The sequence below is a fragment of the Balearica regulorum genome, chromosome 13 (genome assembly GCF_011004875.1).
Source record: "Balearica regulorum gibbericeps isolate bBalReg1 chromosome 13, bBalReg1.pri, whole genome shotgun sequence".
In the NCBI taxonomy this organism is placed as follows: domain Eukaryota; kingdom Metazoa; phylum Chordata; class Aves; order Gruiformes; family Gruidae; genus Balearica; species Balearica regulorum.
This window is the reverse complement of record NC_046196.1, coordinates 22,495,161-22,512,801: the sequence shown is the minus strand read 5'-3', so window position 1 is coordinate 22,512,801 and position 17,641 is coordinate 22,495,161. Positions and strand designations below refer to the sequence as shown.

Below are 17,641 nucleotides of genomic sequence, written 5' to 3'. Positions count from 1 at the left end.
GGGAACAGCCTTGCGACAAGACCGAGCTGCAGCCAGGAGCACCTGAGAAAAACTGTGCGAAGAACAGCTGCATCCTCAGCTACGCTGCTACAGACCCAAATATAAGAGCTGGGGGGAAAAAGGCGTATGGTTTCCCTTTTCATTTACATTTGGCGTGCCAGGGAAGAGAGATCTGCTTAAGCAGAGGCAGCCACTGCTAACGGAGTTGTGGCCTCGGCTGGAGTCAGGGTCCCCCAGGCACAGCTCTGCAACGCTCCGCAGCTGATGGAGATGTGAGCTTCCTCTTGGAAGGAGGGTGCCTCTCCGTCCCTCTCCCGCAGCGTGCGTCCCTCCATCCGCCATGGGTGGGAGCCAGCGGCCGGGCAGGAGCAGGGCGAGATGGATGAGCCAGCGACGGCAGCTCTGACCACAGGTTTTGGGTCGCTCTCACCAAAACAGCGCAGGGGAAACTGCTGCCATGCCCTGTTTGCCTTATCAGGCTGAGCTTAACTCACGTTTTCAGCTAACACTTCAGGAGTCAATCTGGAAGCTGCGGTCTTGCCCCACGCACGCTCCCAGCAATGCTTCCTGTCCCCAGCCAGAGGAAGGCTGGTACCCACACCAGTATGCCCAGTTCTTGCACACGTCCCACCCCCCAGCCACGCAGCAGTCCCTTCTGGGTGGCAGTGAAAAGCAAAAGCACCTCATTCTCTGTTTTTAATGTTAGGACTATTTTAACCTGCAATGTAATGTTACCAGATCAGCCTGAAATGGTAATTTAAACCAACTTTAGGAGTCAACATAGAAAGAAATAATTACTATTCGAAACAGCAGAGATCCAAAACCAAGCGCTTGGAAAATATTTTACTAAATAAATAACTGATACGGTTTAATCAACATCAGGGCAGTTTGGACCTCATCTGTTGAGTATCCTCTGACAACTGGTGTAGCTGTGCAGCTGGGAGCTGCATCCAGCACAGGGGCAAGCACACGGTTTTTGAGTGGACTGCAAGGTAGGTGGAAAATTGGCTGGACTGTCAGGATCGAAGGGTTGTGATCAGCAGCTCAAAGTCCAAGTGCTGTCCCTCAGGGATCGATGGTAGGGCCAATACAGTTTCACGTCTTTACCGACGACCCGGACGATGGGACAACGTGCAGTCTCAGCAGGTTCACAGATGTTACCACCCGTGAGAGCGGAGAATACACTGGAGGTCATACTGCTATTCAGAGGGACTTCGACGGGCTGGAGAAATGATCCAGCACAAACCTCATGAAGCTCGACAAAAGCAACTAAAGAGCCCTTCCACCAGGTCGTAATATTGCCAGAAAACAGGACAGGCGGGGGCTGAACGGTGAGAAAGCAGGTCTGCAGAGAAGGATGCAGGGGGTCCTGCTGGGTACCAAGTGGAGCAAGAGTGTCCTGGTTTCAGCTGAGATAGAGTGAACTTTCTTCACCTTCATTGGTGCCCAGTAACTCCAGGCATCACATCACCTCTCCTGTCCTGAGTGACCACCATAACCGATGGGAGCCCAAAGTCACAGGCTAAATGAACTCAACGGACATTTTGTGGACATTTTATGGACATTTTGAAAGAGTGGTTCATAGACTAAGGGAATTATATCAGCACATTGTACTATACCAAAGGATGAGAAGGGTGGTGGTGGTTAATGAGGATGTATTGGATTGTGTGGGACCTGAGCATGACGTAAATGGTATAGAATACGGGGTGGATAATGTCCTGCTTTCAGCTGAGAGGTAATTTTCTTCATAGTAGCTATTACGGGGCTGTGTTTTGTGTTGGAAAGAGTGTTGATAATATAGAGGTGTTTTTAATATACAGACGTGTTTTTTGTTATTGCTGAGCAGTGCTTAGACAGAGCCAAGGCCCTTTCTGCTTTTCACATCCCCCCGCCAGCGCACAAGGAGTTGGGACGGGACACAGCCAGGACAGCTGATCCAAACTGACCAAAGGGATGTTCCACACCCTATGACATCATGCTCAGTTTATAAGTGGCTTGGGGAAGAGGAAGGACGGAGGAGGGGGTGGCGTTCAGGGTGACGATGTTTGTCTTCCCAAGTAACCGTTACGTGTGATGGAGCCCTGCTTTCCTGGAGATGGCTGAACACCTGCCTGCCATGGAAAGTGGGGAATGAATTCCTTGCTTTGCTTGCACACGTGGGTTTTGCTTTACCTATTAAACTGTCTTTATTTCAACCCACGAGTTTTCTGACTTTCACTCTTCCAAATCTCTCCTCCATCCTGCCGGGGAGGAGCGAGCGAGCGGCTGCATGGTGCTTAGTTGCCAGCCGGGGCTAAACCACAACACGGAGTCAGCGGTGGCTCCTCGCAGTCAAGCAGGTCAACCACAGGCTGGGCTGTACTAGTACGAGTGTGGCTGGTAGGTTAAAGGAAGGAATTTCTTCCCTCCTTTCAACACTGGTGAATCTAAACTTGGAGTATGATGTTCACTTCTGGGCTCTCCCATAACACGACACACAGCAAAACTGGAGTGAGTCCAGCAGAGGCCAACAAGATGAAGAAGGCTACGGGAAATTGGGTCATTCAGTCTTGTGCAGGCACTTGTTGCTGCCTACAACTACTTAACGGGAGGGTACAGAAAAGGCAGAGCCAGACTTTTCCCAGAGATGCGTGGTGACAGGACACAGGAGGCAACAGAGACAAGTTGCAGCATGGGAAATTCTGATTAGATATTAGGGGGGGGAAATTCAGTATGACTGTGGTTAAACACTGAATCCGGGGACCAGAAAAGCTCCCTAGGGGATCTCTATTCTTGGAGACAGTAAAAACTTGATGAGTTTCTGAGTAACGTGATCCAGTTGGTCCTGCTTTCAGCAGGGCATTGGGTGCATGGCCTCCAGAGATTCCTCCCAATGAAAATTACTCTATGATTCAATAAAGAAACTTATGTTGTCTTCAAATTAAGGCATTTGTATGTTTTGCACCCTCTGTTACGTAACTAAGACCAATAAAATGCTCTATGTGTACAGAACTAGATGTGTTCGCAAATATGTCTATTTGGAGACTTCATCCTGAAGCGGTACTGCTACACACCGGCGTCCAACAAAGTCAACAGCAGAAAGCAAAAAAAATCACAGCTCTAACTAGGCAGCTGAATTTGAAACTGCACTCATTCTCTGCAGCACCTCCAAAGCCTGGATCCAATTTAAAATAACAAACTTCATGAATTTAATGACATAAGAACTGGACAGGTCAGGAAGCAAAAGTGAGTGTGTGAAGAGCCTCTCCTGTAAGTCCATGACGTTAACCTGATCATCAAGGCAGTGATATAAAGACATTAAATGAAGGCTCAGTGCTGGGGGACAGGGTGATGGACACCTTCCCCTGTCATCTAAACAAAGGACTTTAGCCTTTCTGTGACTAACATGCATCAATACGCATCCCCATGCAGCATACAACATGCTTGTGGACCTTCTAGCCCAACTCTGACCTTCACCCAGCAACAATCATCCTGTCTGCCTCACAGCTGGCCATTTTCTTCACAACACATTTCAGAATTCAATTTGGACAAGGCAACATACATTTGGGTGATGAGCCACAACACTCCATTTCCTACAGGCAGGGTACTCCTCCAGCATCTCTTTAGGTAATCGTAATTCAGAGATTGCAAAAGCAGTGCTGATGGACTGCAACAAGCAACAATACGTTCAGCAAGATGGGCATCTTGAAGAGTATTCTAGCAAATGTCAGCCCATGAAATACTTGAACATTTCTATGACTTGCTGCTGAGGAGGAGCGCTATTAAACGCACACAGCTCTACACGCTCTTGGAAACCGTTATCCAATCCAGCCACTTGGGTAAAACTGTTACAGAGAAACCAGGCTGCAGCCAAGTTTGATATTTTGCATTCATTTTAAATCTGCTTCATCTTTAAAGTCTTGTTTTAAACCTCCCAATGCTCTTGCTCTCTGCAAGCTTGGTTTGAGGACAAACCTGTTAAACCTGGGCAAAGCTGGGATGGACATCTGCGGCTCTCTATGACAAGCAGATGTCTTCATTATCTCTGAGGTTCCTATTAATCTCTAAACTGGCTAAGAACGGGCATTGGGCTTTACAGGTTAACTTGGTCTTTCCAAGTGCCTGCACTAGAACTCAGACTACAGGAAGTTTTCTATGCCAAGACTTCAGAGGGTTGCACTCTTTTTATAGCCCTGCTGCTCCATTTACCTTGGTCTGCTGTCAAAGTCTGAGATCAGAAACGCTCCTACATTCATCCCTGGGCAAACTCATCCACTTAATCCCAGCAAGCTGTAGCAGTCACGTTCCCTCACCGTGTCCTGTGTCCAAGAGTCTCTGCTTAACAGCCCCAACATTTCTCACATTTCTCCCTCTTTCTCTCCTAATTCACACTCACCACACTTCTAGCCACATCTCATCGTGTTTTTTACTGCCAGGACTCTGCTCAGAACTTGTCGAAAGCATTTCATCAGCAGCCAGAAGATATTCAAGACATTTTCCAGAACACAGAATTAAGACTACATACGATGTCAAACACTTTTCACGTGGCGTCTCCAAACAAAGTTCAAGACTTAGCTCCAATCAGAACATCCAGAATTTGTGATGGCCAAGAAAACAGTTCTTATACATTGCTCCTCATGGATCTGATTAAATGGAAACGTATGTAGAGAATGGAAGATGACAGTTAAGCAACAGGAGAAATTGCAAGGAAAACAACAGGGGGTGTCTAATTAGCAGATAAAGAGGAGAGGATGAAATGGTGACGAGAGAAATGGTGACAAGAGAATATCATCTACAGGGAAAGACAAAGCTACAGTAATTCCATTAAAAGCGAGACAAATGCAAATGCCCAGAGGCAGGGCCCTGAAACCCTGCTGTCAAGCTAATTGGCATCACAAAGAGCTTGATTAGTCTCATGAATATTTTTTATATCTGCAGTAGGATTACATAATGACCTAATTTCCTAAGAGGAGAGATATACAGCTTCAGCGGCTTTGTGTCAGGGAGCATCAAGAAAAAGCACTTTCATCCCCTTCCTGGTATATCTCGGGTTTACACGACACAGAAATGAGACTCTCAAGCACCATGAAATGTTCAGGATCTTCATGGAGATGCTTCCACTAGGCCAGAAAGTGTTCTGACTTTCAAATAAATCACTGCTCCTGCCTCTGTCTGGTCTTGGTTCCTCTGCCGAGACCTGCCTCACCCCACTCTCCCATCTACCTGTTCAGCGCTGATGAGAAGCGGCGTTAACAGTCTTACAGGGCTCAGACACCCTCTCCTCAACATTCAACGGGAAGCACTTCTCTTGAATGCTGTGCTTCACTATTGATGGCACAAATAGACACTACTGGTCCTTAACAAGAGTCTTCCCGGCTGTGGTCTTCATTCTGCTTTTGTAAAGACAGTAAAACGTGCCAGCAGCTTCTGGGGGGGCCAGCCCAGCAATGACCAATCGTCTGTGACTTCCGAGTACTTCCAGCACCGTCTCTTCTAACCCCATCATCTCTCCTCTCTGAGTACAACCACTATGCCACTACAGCTGAAAGAGGAGCGGGTACACGAATGAGCCAGTTGTGAACGCTCAGGAGAGTCTCCTACCTGTAATTTTCTCTTACATCTCATGTCTTGTACCATACACCTGAAGAGCCCAAGAGGAGGATACCCAGGAGACAGCTACGCCTGTAATCTACTGCTGTTCTCTAAGCACGGTGTAATTTAATTCCATTCCTTTCCTGTTTCTTCCCACTGGCATTGTTCACCACTGGGCTAGGCTGCTCCCCAAGGGACCAATGTCAGATCAGAAAACACAAGCTTTCTACCCAAAAAAACCATCTCTGAAGGAAAAGGAACGCTAAAACTCAAGAAAGGAAGACCAGGCAACTTCATTGCTGTAAAGACCTCCAAATGTCCCAAACAAACCAAATCTCTGAGCAGGACACCAGGCAAAGACCCAGAGGACAGTAATGACGAAATGCAATACAGAAGTTCCTGAACTGTGCTCTTTGTTTGGCTTCATCTGCCCAGACACAACACGGCCCTGGGAACAGAACAAGGACGGAGCAAGGGACAACTTTTCAAGCGAAACCTCTTCTACTCTGCAGACTCCTGATCACTAAAAAGGAATTAAACTTCAAATGAACAAATTTCTATTCATTAAACAGAAGACCTGGCCTCTTCCCAACTGTTACGCTTTCGTTGTGATGAAAAATAACAGCACTGGCACGCTAAAAAACGGTGAAGCTGGAAAACCACCCACTCAAATAAAGGAAAACAGCCAGAGGAGCACAGCACAAACCACTATACTGCTTCTGTGTAAATACCCACTAAAAATCAAGGACAGCAACTAAAAGGAGAGATTTTGTGAAATCTTTTTAACTGTTTCGGCACCTTAGTCACTGTTGTATGGTGAACTTGTCTCATTCCTAAGCAAAAGCTCCCGCTCTACACCATCAACTCTTGTTTTCACACCTCTACTTGTCTTCCTAGTACCGGACTGACAAGGGCAACGTCCACAGATTATGAACTAAATTTAGAATAATCCAGCTATTAGAATTCTGGGCAATTACCTAAGACTTATGGACTACTAATGACTCCTAGCATCTCCACTAGTGACTGATCTTGCTAGGTAGTAAGCCACAAGTCTTCACTAGGAGTACCCCAGCATCGCACATGGTCTGGCTAATAAATAGTTGTATTTTCATAAAAGAAACACTCAACTCTGAGAAGCTTCCCACTGGGCTTCTGACTGAGGCTCCATTTATAAAATTAGAATGTTAAAAATGAATCTCAAAGGATGCTCAAAGATTATTTTTTCTCCATTCAGGGCTGAGACCTCTTGAAATGTTGCAAAGCACCAGGACTAGTAGGTGAATGCATGGTCACAGAATCACTCTAGAATGCTTCTCAGAAGGCACATGCCTCATTTCTAGACAACCATGCCCTCACAAATCAACAAACAGTGAGCATGAAATGAGAGGAAAACTGAAAACAAATTTCCAAAAAAAGTTCTGTCCAGGCACCAGGCCTTCCTGCACCTGCCTCAAAGGAAGGATCTTCCTTGGGATTCGAGGGTGAAAAGCCCGCATCTCAGATCCATCTCTCAGCTATACCTGTAGCATAATGTGCTGCTTTCACAGAACCACAGACTGGCTGAGGTTGGAGGTACCTCTGGAGGTCATCTGGTCCAACTCCTCTGCTCCAGCAGGGCCACCCAGAGCTGGCTGCCCAGGACTGTGTCCAGGTGACTTCTGAATACCTCCACCGATGGAGACTCCACCGCCTCTCTGGGCAATCTGTGCCAGTGCTTGGTCACCCTCACAGTGAAAAAGTGTCTCCTGGTGTCCAGAGGGAATCTCCTGGGTTTCAGTTTGTGTCAACCCCTGGGTTTCAGTTTGTGCCTGTTGCTTCTGGTCCTGGCACTGGGCACCACCAAGAAAAGTCTAGCTCCATCCTCTTTGCAGCCTCCCTTCAAGTATTTATATACATTGATGAGATGCCCCTGACCCTTCTCAAGGCCAAACAGACCCAGCTCCCTCAGCCTTCCCTCCTAGGAGAGATGCTCCAGTCCCCTAACCACCTTAACGGCCCTTCGCTGGGCTCTCTCCAGTATGTCCGTCCCTCCCTTGTATGGGGAAGCCCAGTACTTTTCCCAACAGCTCACCAGAAATTATGCACTCTCCAGACACACACTGCACTCCAATCCCACTCCTTCCTTCAGCCCAGCCAGTAACTCAAAACGACTTTTGTTCTGATAAATGTTTTGAGTGGGGTATTTTTCTACCAGCTGCTTCATCTCGAATTCAACGAAGTAGAATTGACACAGCAAGGAGAAGCAAAGGAAAGGAGTGCCTGTCCCTACCAAACCAAATGAATTCCAGCACAAAAAGTGAAATGAACTCATCAAAATTTACTGCGTGTCTTACATGACAAAAAAACATGACAAGAATTTATCTGAGATGGAGAGTATGTCATCCAAGGGAAAGACATTTTAGGTGAAAATGGCCACAACTTTCTATTTTAGACAAATCAGATACAATGGATGCCTGGAAAACATCTGTGAGATATTCCTTTGGGTAAAATTCTGAACTCCTTAACTTTAGGGGAACTACTGAAACAACTCTGGAATGAACCAAGTCATAGGTCAGTGCTTAAGTAAGAGTTCTTACGCTGAATTAATGTCTGGCTTTGGGAATGCTTGGCCCAATGTGTTAAGGCTTACAGACAGACAAGTCCCTTTAGAAATGAAAAGACACTGATACAGTGGCTTTGTGGGTAGCTGAATAATACACTGACTGAAGTTCCCATCTCTTTATTTCCCTGCTGCCCAGCCATCAGCCATCTTATCCACCACCACCCCCAGCTGGGCAGTACCAGAGGAAAGGACTAGAAGCTGGGGATGCAACCCTGACCTACCTTAATACATCGAGCAGCACAGAAACCATTTTATGTGCTGGAAGTATTTATATCTTGGAGCCAATTTACAACTCCTGACTGCTGCCGAGTGTGCTTTTTCTCTCTCGTTTCTTAAATCTTACCCACAGATGCGGGATAAGAGTTATGCCACATGCAAAGTATTCGGGTGAACAGCAGCGAGAGCAGGGCAGGAGGCAGGAGCAGCTCTCTCCCGAGAACACCTTTCTTTACTTACCTAAACTGTGGCCATTTTTCGTGTAAAAGCAGGTATTGTTGATAAGGTTGACACAGCAGCCGATCACATCTCCAGTGGTGAACGTAGGGCCATAGGGCTGTCCTGTCCCCGAAGAACAGAAGGAGTGCCCATCATCACCGTGGTACCCATAAGAATGTTTATCCCATCCTGCAGAAAGACAAAAGGACAGGTCAGGTCAGGAATGACGCCAGTTTAGCAGAATGACACGGCAACACCAGCTCTCAGGACACAATTTTCTGGTAGGACACAATCACATTTTGATTCCCACTCCTGACCCATTCCAGTATTAATTTTCACATGCCAGTAACCAAAGATAAATTAATGGTCATTAATCATAACACACCATTTGGGTTTCAACCTCAATCTTTAAGAAAAATAATAAAAAAGAATAGATTGCCAAAAGTCATTTTGACGAAGATTTTTTGTTTTTAAAAAAACATTAAAATCCTGTTTCTGGCTTATCTTGCCTGCGGTGAAACAAGCTCCTCTTTGTAAAACATTTGTGTTTCCCACAAACACAATCTTCCAGCAAAAGCATTTAATAAAGTAACTGTCAGCCAATTGCAGCTTTGTCCGTACGTGCTGCTCACAGGTGTAACCGAATGGCCAGAGGCACTTTTTGCACTTCCCTTCTAGGAGTTCGTAAGGATTTCTCTGTTCCCCTTGGGCAACAGCATTTCCCGTTCTGTGGACAGCTTAACACACAACCCTTCAATGTCAATCGGCAATTTTCAAGCGGTTGTTTCTAACGTTAATATCTTTTTTTTTCCTTCTGCCAGTAACACTGTGCCTAAAGCTGGGCTCAGGGACAGCACCCAGCCCACTTGGTCTTTCCTACATCTGGCAGTAATACCATTATTCCAAGCTCCTGGTTTTGTTCTAATTTAATTCTGTTGTAGATTATTTTGTTAATTTCTTACACTTAGAAATGCCAGGTACGTCTGTGAACTATGGCAAAGAAGAGAGATTAATTCATCCTTTAAAAGCCGAAGTGTTCTTCAGGCAACACAATGGTCTTCTCTTTTCAGACTCTTATTTCCCTCTTGTAGAAGCGAGGACACTGCTCCCACGGTTGTGGCCACAGAACGATTCAGCAAATGCCACCTGAATCTACTAACCCATGAGACAGACACAGCATAAGTTGTCTTTTAAACAGGTACGGTCGGATCCTTAGGCAGACCATGCCGACTGAGGCGGAAGCGAGAGAAGGTGCTTTGACCACCAACCGACCTTATACAACCTAAGGGTACTGCAGAATCCATTAAACACGGAGCAATGGTTTTGGCAAAAGGACTGCAGAAGAAATGCAAAGATCACAAGAGGAGAGGGGTTAAAAAGTAGAAAGCGTGCGTCCTGCAATGAGGCAAAAAAAAGACGGAGTACACTGCAAAGCGCAGAGAGGAGTCCTGTGAAGGTGGGCTGGAGCACTTCTGCAAGCCACGATTTTCCTACAAAAACAACAACAAAATGAGGGCACTAGGAATTTAATCCGGTCAAATGGTGCTCAGCTACATGCACCCGGGTATCTTATCATCAGCGAGACCCACATGCTTGGGGTTTCTCAGAAAAGCATGAAACATTTGGAGCATGCCCAAGGCCCTCCGTTTATTGCACCACATCACATGAATGCCAACAGGAAAGGCAGGGAATGGAGCAAGACCAAAACATGCCAGGGTCCAAGATTTGGACCTCAGGGCAAAGTCTGGGAACAAAAGGTGTGAAGGACTCCTAGCAAACCCTAGTCTAGAAATGGTGTTAAATCCCACACACCTACAGGAACAGACTGAGATGTCCCAAGAGTCAGCTCCGTCTTCCCGAGGACCAGCTCCAAACAAGCTGTTGACAGTAGCACCAGTCCTGTTTAATATCTTCATCACAGAGAGGGACAACAGCACAGGCAGCACCCTCAGCGAGATCAGAAACGATGCCAAATTGGGTTGCCAAAAACAAAGGACGGACTGATAGAGCCTCTAGAGTCTGTTGTCAAACTCCCACTGCTAAGGCTCCATCCAGTAAAAATATCATCGAAATATTGCATTTTTAAGTCTGGCTCCTTTCCGCTACTCCTTTTATTTTCTCTGCTGCTGGCCTGTGAAGGCCATCACTGATCTGATTTTAGTCTCCCCAACACTGACCTGTACCGCGTGTCAGTCCAGAACTTCTCTAATGAAGCTGTTTGGCAACTGGTGATAACTCTAATCAATTTATTTCCTAAGCTACTTACTAATGCAATCCAAATACAAACCTCTAACTCTTCTGCATACAAAATGTTTCTGGCATCATAAAACATTTAATAAAACTCTATCATCAATTACATCTAGGTAGCCAGATGATTACGCATCACGCACCAGGTAAGGCTACCAAAGTGCAACAGCGTGCCCAACCGCGAGGACAATTCCACAAAAGACTTGTGCCAACACAGACACGACAGTTTCTGTAGTATAAGGAAAAAAAAGTTTCATTGCATGCAGCTCACGACCGATCCTACTGAAAAATCCTCCTCCTGCTCCTGTAAGACTTGTGCTTCATAGCGTCAGCACTTGCTGTACCACCAAAGGTGGCGATGAGCTCCATGAGAAGTGACTGAATTAAAGGCTTTCAGGCCAGTGTCAAGACCGGCACGAACTGCAACAGTGCCTGGAAAAAGCTCGGTTTGAATTTTATTCTCCACAGACAACCAGTTGAGGAAATCTCGTCCACCCAGCACTTTGCTGATGATACACAGAGTTAACTTTTTCAACTCAAATACTGTGTATGTAGTGCTGCATCTGGACCAGACGCAACACTGTTTTACACCTGGGCTGTCAGCTTTATCAAATCACCATGGTCATCTTACAAAAACAAGCCAGATTTGAGAGAACTTACTGTACTTGCCATAAACATAAGCTGAGTGGCGTTAATTATATGCCTAACCTTTAGTTATTTATTAATCAAATAATGTATTTCTAAAATTCTGCCCAGAATAAACACGAGGGTAATGGCATACAGGTCATTCCAGCACTGGCAAACTTCAGCCAGTCGTCTGAAATTTCCTAGTAATCTAAATTAAAAATAACAATCAGCACTTCTAACGCTTCCAGGTTAAAGTTATCTGGGGCTGTGGATTTAAATAGCGTATCCCCATCGAAAGTGTTTGGCGTTATCTCCAATCACCAGCACAGCGGAGAGTAACTCATCACATGTATTTTGCAAACACATCCTCCAACTTCTCTCCAAATACAAAAACACTTGCTGAAAACTTGGGACTTTCCTGCATCATTAACAATTTACTATCGCCACCTAGTAATAGGTCTATGATATTACAACCTTTTCTTTGACTCCTACGACACTATTTCCACCTCCAGTTACTCAATAGCTCCTTCCATCATAAAATCTGACGCTGCTTTAACACGGGCTGAATCTGACCTCCTATATGCCTTTCCCACACTCACACCTGCAAATTCTCCGGACGTTTTAACCTCTGTACCACCTGTACTCCAGTACTTGTGGTGAGACCCAGAAGGAAGAGACGAGGTGTTACCTGCGTGTCCTTGGAAAGGCTGGCCATCCTGGGATATGGGGCCAACCCAAAGATCCTCTTCAAGAAGTGAGACGGCGTGAGCACAGGGCGTGCACGTATCACGCTCTTACTGACCAGCGTTACAACCACCCGCAGCACAGACATACTGAGCTGGACGCAGATTCCGTGCACTTAGTACTCCTCAAAGGATTTTCTTGCCACTGAATTGACCGATCCTCCCTTAAGCACACGTAAGCATTCCTACCATCCACTGGATCCTGCAACAAGGAGGTTTGCAGCGTAACTGCAAGCTGCATGAAAACGTGCCTCCTACCACTCATATTTGATACCCTGTGGCTCTTGCAGTGGAGAAGGCAGCAAACTATATATTCAGTCTCTCCAAAACATACATATAGACCTCTCGGAGATCTCCCATAATCATCCCTCTTCCACACTGATGACTCCTGGCTTATTCAGCTATTCCCTGCATTTCTGACCATCATCACCTGAACCTTTTCTGGATTTATAGTGTTGCTTTTGAGAATGGAGACGAAGGTGCACCATGGAGAAAGGAAGCAGGCTGTAGTTGTTCTCTATACTGTTCCCTGTGAGTTAATCCCAGCATTTTCCCCTTTATTATGCTTTTCACCACTGAACTGATGTTGCGATGAAGCTATTGTAATCCGTCCAAAACACATCATCACTCTTGTGACCACACTCTCTCTGCGCGGATTCTCATCCGTCATCTCACTGCCGGAGCACTCGGCCTCGGCTCACTCCCACAGCACTTTCACCTTCCTCAGTGGCTCGCAATCCCCAACAGCTACAGCCGTCCATCCCGGGCTGGCGACGTGCAGGCACCTCTTTCTAAGAAAACCCTGGGACTACCCATGCATGAACAGTTTCTGACCCGTAACTCATTCCAACAAGGCTGTGGGGTTTAAATAACATCCCATCTCAGTCTTCTGGTGATGGCAGTTGACCAAGTCTAAAAATTCTCAAATGCAAGTGTAGATTCCTTACAAAATTTCAGAAATCTAGACAAGAAGATTGAAAAACATGTTTTTCTATTTCTTATAAAAAGTCGATCACGGACCCCCAAACGGCCATCCCCTGTGGACTGAAATCTAGTGAGCTAGAGTGGCTGGAGGGTCCGGTTAGCACGCTTCTCTCATTCTTTCCTCTTCCTTTCCCAGCCTCTCTTCAAAAGCACAAAATCATTTTAAAGACGGGTGACAGGCAGAGAACAGAAAGGATCTGGCCACCTGGCCCACAGCGGTGGTCAAAGCAGAACCTGCCTCCTGTTTTCACTATGGCTCATTCTGAAGGCAAGAGCACTTTGAACATGCAAATATACAGGCAGAACCACTCCGCAGGTAGGACCTCAGCTGTTAGTGAATAAAAAGAGGTTAAAATGCCATCCCCTTGAATTGAACAGTTCAACTCCCAAACCCAAAATATGTGTGTGGTCTTTATTAGCAGCCAGACAGATGCAGAATAGCTCAGGCTGTACAACCAGAGAATGGGGAGAAAGAAAAGCAGAGCAGGCCTTGGGAGGACATTTCTATATGTTCAGCACCAAACTGAAGTTCTGTCTGGCCTGCTAACAAGAAAAAGCAGATACGTTGATCTTCCTGGCAGACTATCTTGATCCCAACACACAGAAAAAAAAAAGAAAAAAAAAGAAAAAAAAACCCCCACAACCCCAAACAGCGAGCTCCATTGCTGCTGCCTGATAAACAGGCCAGAATTATGCAATGCCAGACCACGTGGCAGAAAAGACTTGAGTTAATTCAGGACACAAGTTATGGGACCAGCTCGTAAATGCTCACTCCTACTCACTCCCTACTACCCCTAACTATCCCATGTGCATCCCGGTTCAATCCCACCTTGCCCATTCAGCATCAGCCCTGCTGCGCTCTTGACTTTTTGGGGAGTTGTATACAACAGAGGCAACGCAGTGCAGTAGTGGACACTACCAAGAGCAATAGGTCCTTGCCGGCCTGCTGCTCCTTCTGCAGAAGGATGCAAACGGATGACATCCCTCCATGCATCAAGATTCAAACATTCCAGGCTTGTCAGTGGATACAGGAGAACTGGGAAGGCAATGTTGATGGGGATCATGGAACAGATGGTTGTTCTGCTAGGTTACAGCCTGACACCTCAGACTCTTCCTGCTCTGCCACTTGCCAGGCTTAAAAAGATGGCAGGCAGCTGGACTCTGCCACTGACACATGGCCCGGTCCCTGCCCGTGCACATCCCAGGGAGAAATGTTCCACTGGAGCTCAGCCCATCCACTCAAAGAATCAGCACCTGATGCAGAAGGTGCTGCAAAGGGCAGGGCCTCGCTCACAACAAATTCGGGGGTAAGCTGGCCTGTGATCAGGAAAACCTGAAACACCTGAAGTAGTAAGTGATGCTGGTGAAGTACGCATTTGGCCATATGCAGAGGAGACAGAAGTGCCTCAGAAAAAATCTGAATGTTTGTAGGTAGAGTTTGTGTCTGTTGTATCCTGAGTAACGTGAGAGTTTGGAGGCTTGTTCTTCAGGACAGACCCCAGCAACTGCTCCACACAGAACCCTTTGCAGTGTCTGCATCTTTCTAGATTTTACCTGTACCTACTTTCTTTCTCCTGTATTTTGAAACACTTTTCACTTTTCTCCTCTCCCTGTTCTTGTCCAGTATTGTGCCTGGGGCATTCCTCTGCCCACTCCTCTGGCCAGCCAGCCCAGCATCCCACAGCTGCCCATGCCAGGACAAGTAGTGTGCAAACACCAGCCGCAGAGGGACAAGAACTTGTGTCAACACGCTGCAATAAACCAAACAAAATCATTTTAATAAGATTTATTGAATCCAAAGTCCAGCAGAAACAGATGTACAAACTTTGCTTCTGCTTGGGGAATGGGACACTGAGGGTGGAACCAGCTACGGAGCCCAGAGTCCCTGCTGGACCACGTTCTGGCCGGGGCCGTTCCCGTGCACCGTGCTGCACAGGCTGCTGCTGCTCAGCCAGCTCTGGGTCTCTGGCAGCAGCAGAGCACGACGTCAGTGGAGGGGAAGTACATTAAACTGAGGCTGGGCAGATGAACACAGTGCAGGGAGAAGTAGGATGTTGCTGTTCAGAGTTGCTTCTGCAACGTGCTGGGCAGAGCAGTGCCAGGCAGGGACAGGGAAAGGTAAATATGGGGAAGAAGCACTTACCACAGAAGCAGCAGAACCACCCTCTATTGACTGCCCTACCGTCCTGCAGTGGCCTGGGCTCTGCCGGTGGATGTGCCTTTGGTGTACGTCAGCCCAGAGCAGTGAAAGCATGCCTGTGCCCCTAGCAAAGGCAAGGGCGAGCAAGCCCCTCTGCTCCTACAGCCTGAAAAGCTAAATGCCTGGTCAAGAAAAGCCTGTTGCCCCAAGAAGCATCTGGGGTGCTGCAGCATCTCAGCCGTGGTCCAGTTTTACAGCCTTGAGGTCATAGCAGAAGTTGCACAAACATCAGATACTTGCATGAGAGCAAGGAGGTTGCTTTGTTTTTCTTCATGCAACCATGCTTCAGCATCAAATCAACTCTCACTGTTGCAACACATGTTTCTGTTTCCATATCCCGCCTAGAAAAATGGCTGCTCAGTGGCCACTGTGCTATAGATGAAAGGTGGTGGGAATAGGGGAGGCACGGTCCTGGCATGGAACAGGTCTAGGTACAGTCACAACACCAGCTGCAGGACAGGAATAGGACCAGGGAGCAGCGTGCTTAGTGTATTACAGCATCTTCCTGGCAGGACTTCAAGGGTCTGGACATCTGCCCAGAAAATGTCAAGGAAAAAAAGTAATGTCCCTAAAACCCACATACTGCCCTATAGACACCAGCAAATGAAGAAATCCTACCTAGTAGCATCCCAATTTTTATCTGTGCGCCTTCTTTCTCTTAACAGCTTCTACTTCATCTGCAAGGTGGCACGATGACTTCGAATGTAGTAGAGGCCCAAACACTGTACTGCAGGATCAATGCACATACAGAAAATAAACCCGCTTCACCTCACGGAGGACAAACTTCTTAAAGTAGGGGTAGGACATGCTCAGCTCTCAGTCTTTGTAGCCTCACGCCGAGTCGTGTCCAAGGTAAGGGCGCAGTGCACCACGCTGCTGGAGACATCCCAGTGAGGGACCGCTGTCCAGTGGCCACCCTCTCACCCCAGTTCCCAGCAGACTGATCCCAGGCCAGTTTGGCCCCTCAGAGCCACACCAGATGATGCTAATCAAATCGTGCAGGACTCTTGGCAGGCCTGGCTGTAGGTCTGGCTCACAGGCTAGTCCATGTGAATAAAATACTTGCGCTTGCCACAGTAAAAGAGACAAAGCTCAGATCAAATCCTCACGGCAGAAGGACTTAAATGCGGCAAGCTTCCAAAGACAAACAAACAAACCAAAAAAACAACAACAAAAGAAATCACAGCATCTCTCTCATATTAACAGAGAGCAGGAACAAAAGGACACAGTGACCCACAGATCAAAAAGACTCCAAGACAGCCAGCTAAAAAGGCCTGCAAGTGTTTGGGAGTCCAGCAGAATGTGGGTGCCAACAAGCGTTGCCTAATCCACCACAGAGACTATAGGCAGAAAGCGACACTGTAAAAGGTCCTTTTTAACAATATTGATCCGGCATGGCGATTTTTAGACCAGATCAGCAGCTCCTACCATTTGACAGCTGCTGCATGAGAAATGGGCTTCAAAACAACATCAAACCACAAGCTATGCTTAATTCTATAAAGTGACACTACCCATTGACTCATAAAAAGAAAAAACACAACCAGAAGGCTCTGGATGGCTGCAACACGGGCAATACCTTGTCAACAGGAACGGCCTGTTCCACCTGCCCCAGAGGTCTGACAACAAATTTGTCATTTGTCATTTCACTATTATTTAGCATGCATCTCACCACAGAATACACTAATCAAGATAAAAATCCAATTTCCTTGAATGAATAAAGATGGCAAGACCTCCTAATTTACAAGCTTGAAGGGTCATCTTCTGCCAGAGTCAGAACACGATCTGGTCTTCCCCATACCGGAGGGGTCAGGACAAGCTACAAGCCATTCGTAGCCCTGTAAAGAGCACAACATCGCTAAAGCACAGTTACAAAACAGGTCAGTGCTATCGACAAAGGCAAGGCTCAGAAAGCTCTCCAGCATCATCAGGTCACCACTGTACTATTGTAGCTATTACAGTCCCTGACCCTCCACATTGAAGAGAGTGGGGAGAAGTGCAGGGGTGCAAAACAGTGTAGGACAGGGATTAAAAAAAAAAAAAAAAAAAAAAAAAAGCTAGATGCGGAGTTTTGCCATTTCATAGACACATAGAATGATGATCATAGAATCCCAGACTGGTTTGGGTTGGAAGGGACCTCACAGCCCATCCAGTCCCATGGGCAGGGACACCCTCCACTAGCCCAGGTTGCCCAAAGCCCCATCCAACCTGCCTTGAACACTGCCAGGGAGCCAG

General features: G+C 46.7%; 1 protein-coding gene across 4 annotated transcripts in view; it reads right to left on the bottom strand.

Annotated features, from left to right (window-relative positions):
• The window catches only part of RANBP10 (RAN binding protein 10), a 76,474-nt gene that overhangs the window by 24,674 nt on the left and 34,159 nt on the right, over positions 1-17,641 (bottom strand). For 3 of the 4 annotated variants that reach the window (XM_075765206.1, XM_075765205.1, XM_075765207.1), the window contains one exon: positions 8,630-8,797. In XM_075765206.1, coding sequence (XP_075621321.1) covers positions 8,630-8,797 — 168 coding nt within the window. Of the gene's footprint in view, positions 1-8,625; positions 8,798-17,641 lie in introns of all 4 variants that reach the window. The other variant, XM_075765208.1, reaches the window with a different exon arrangement.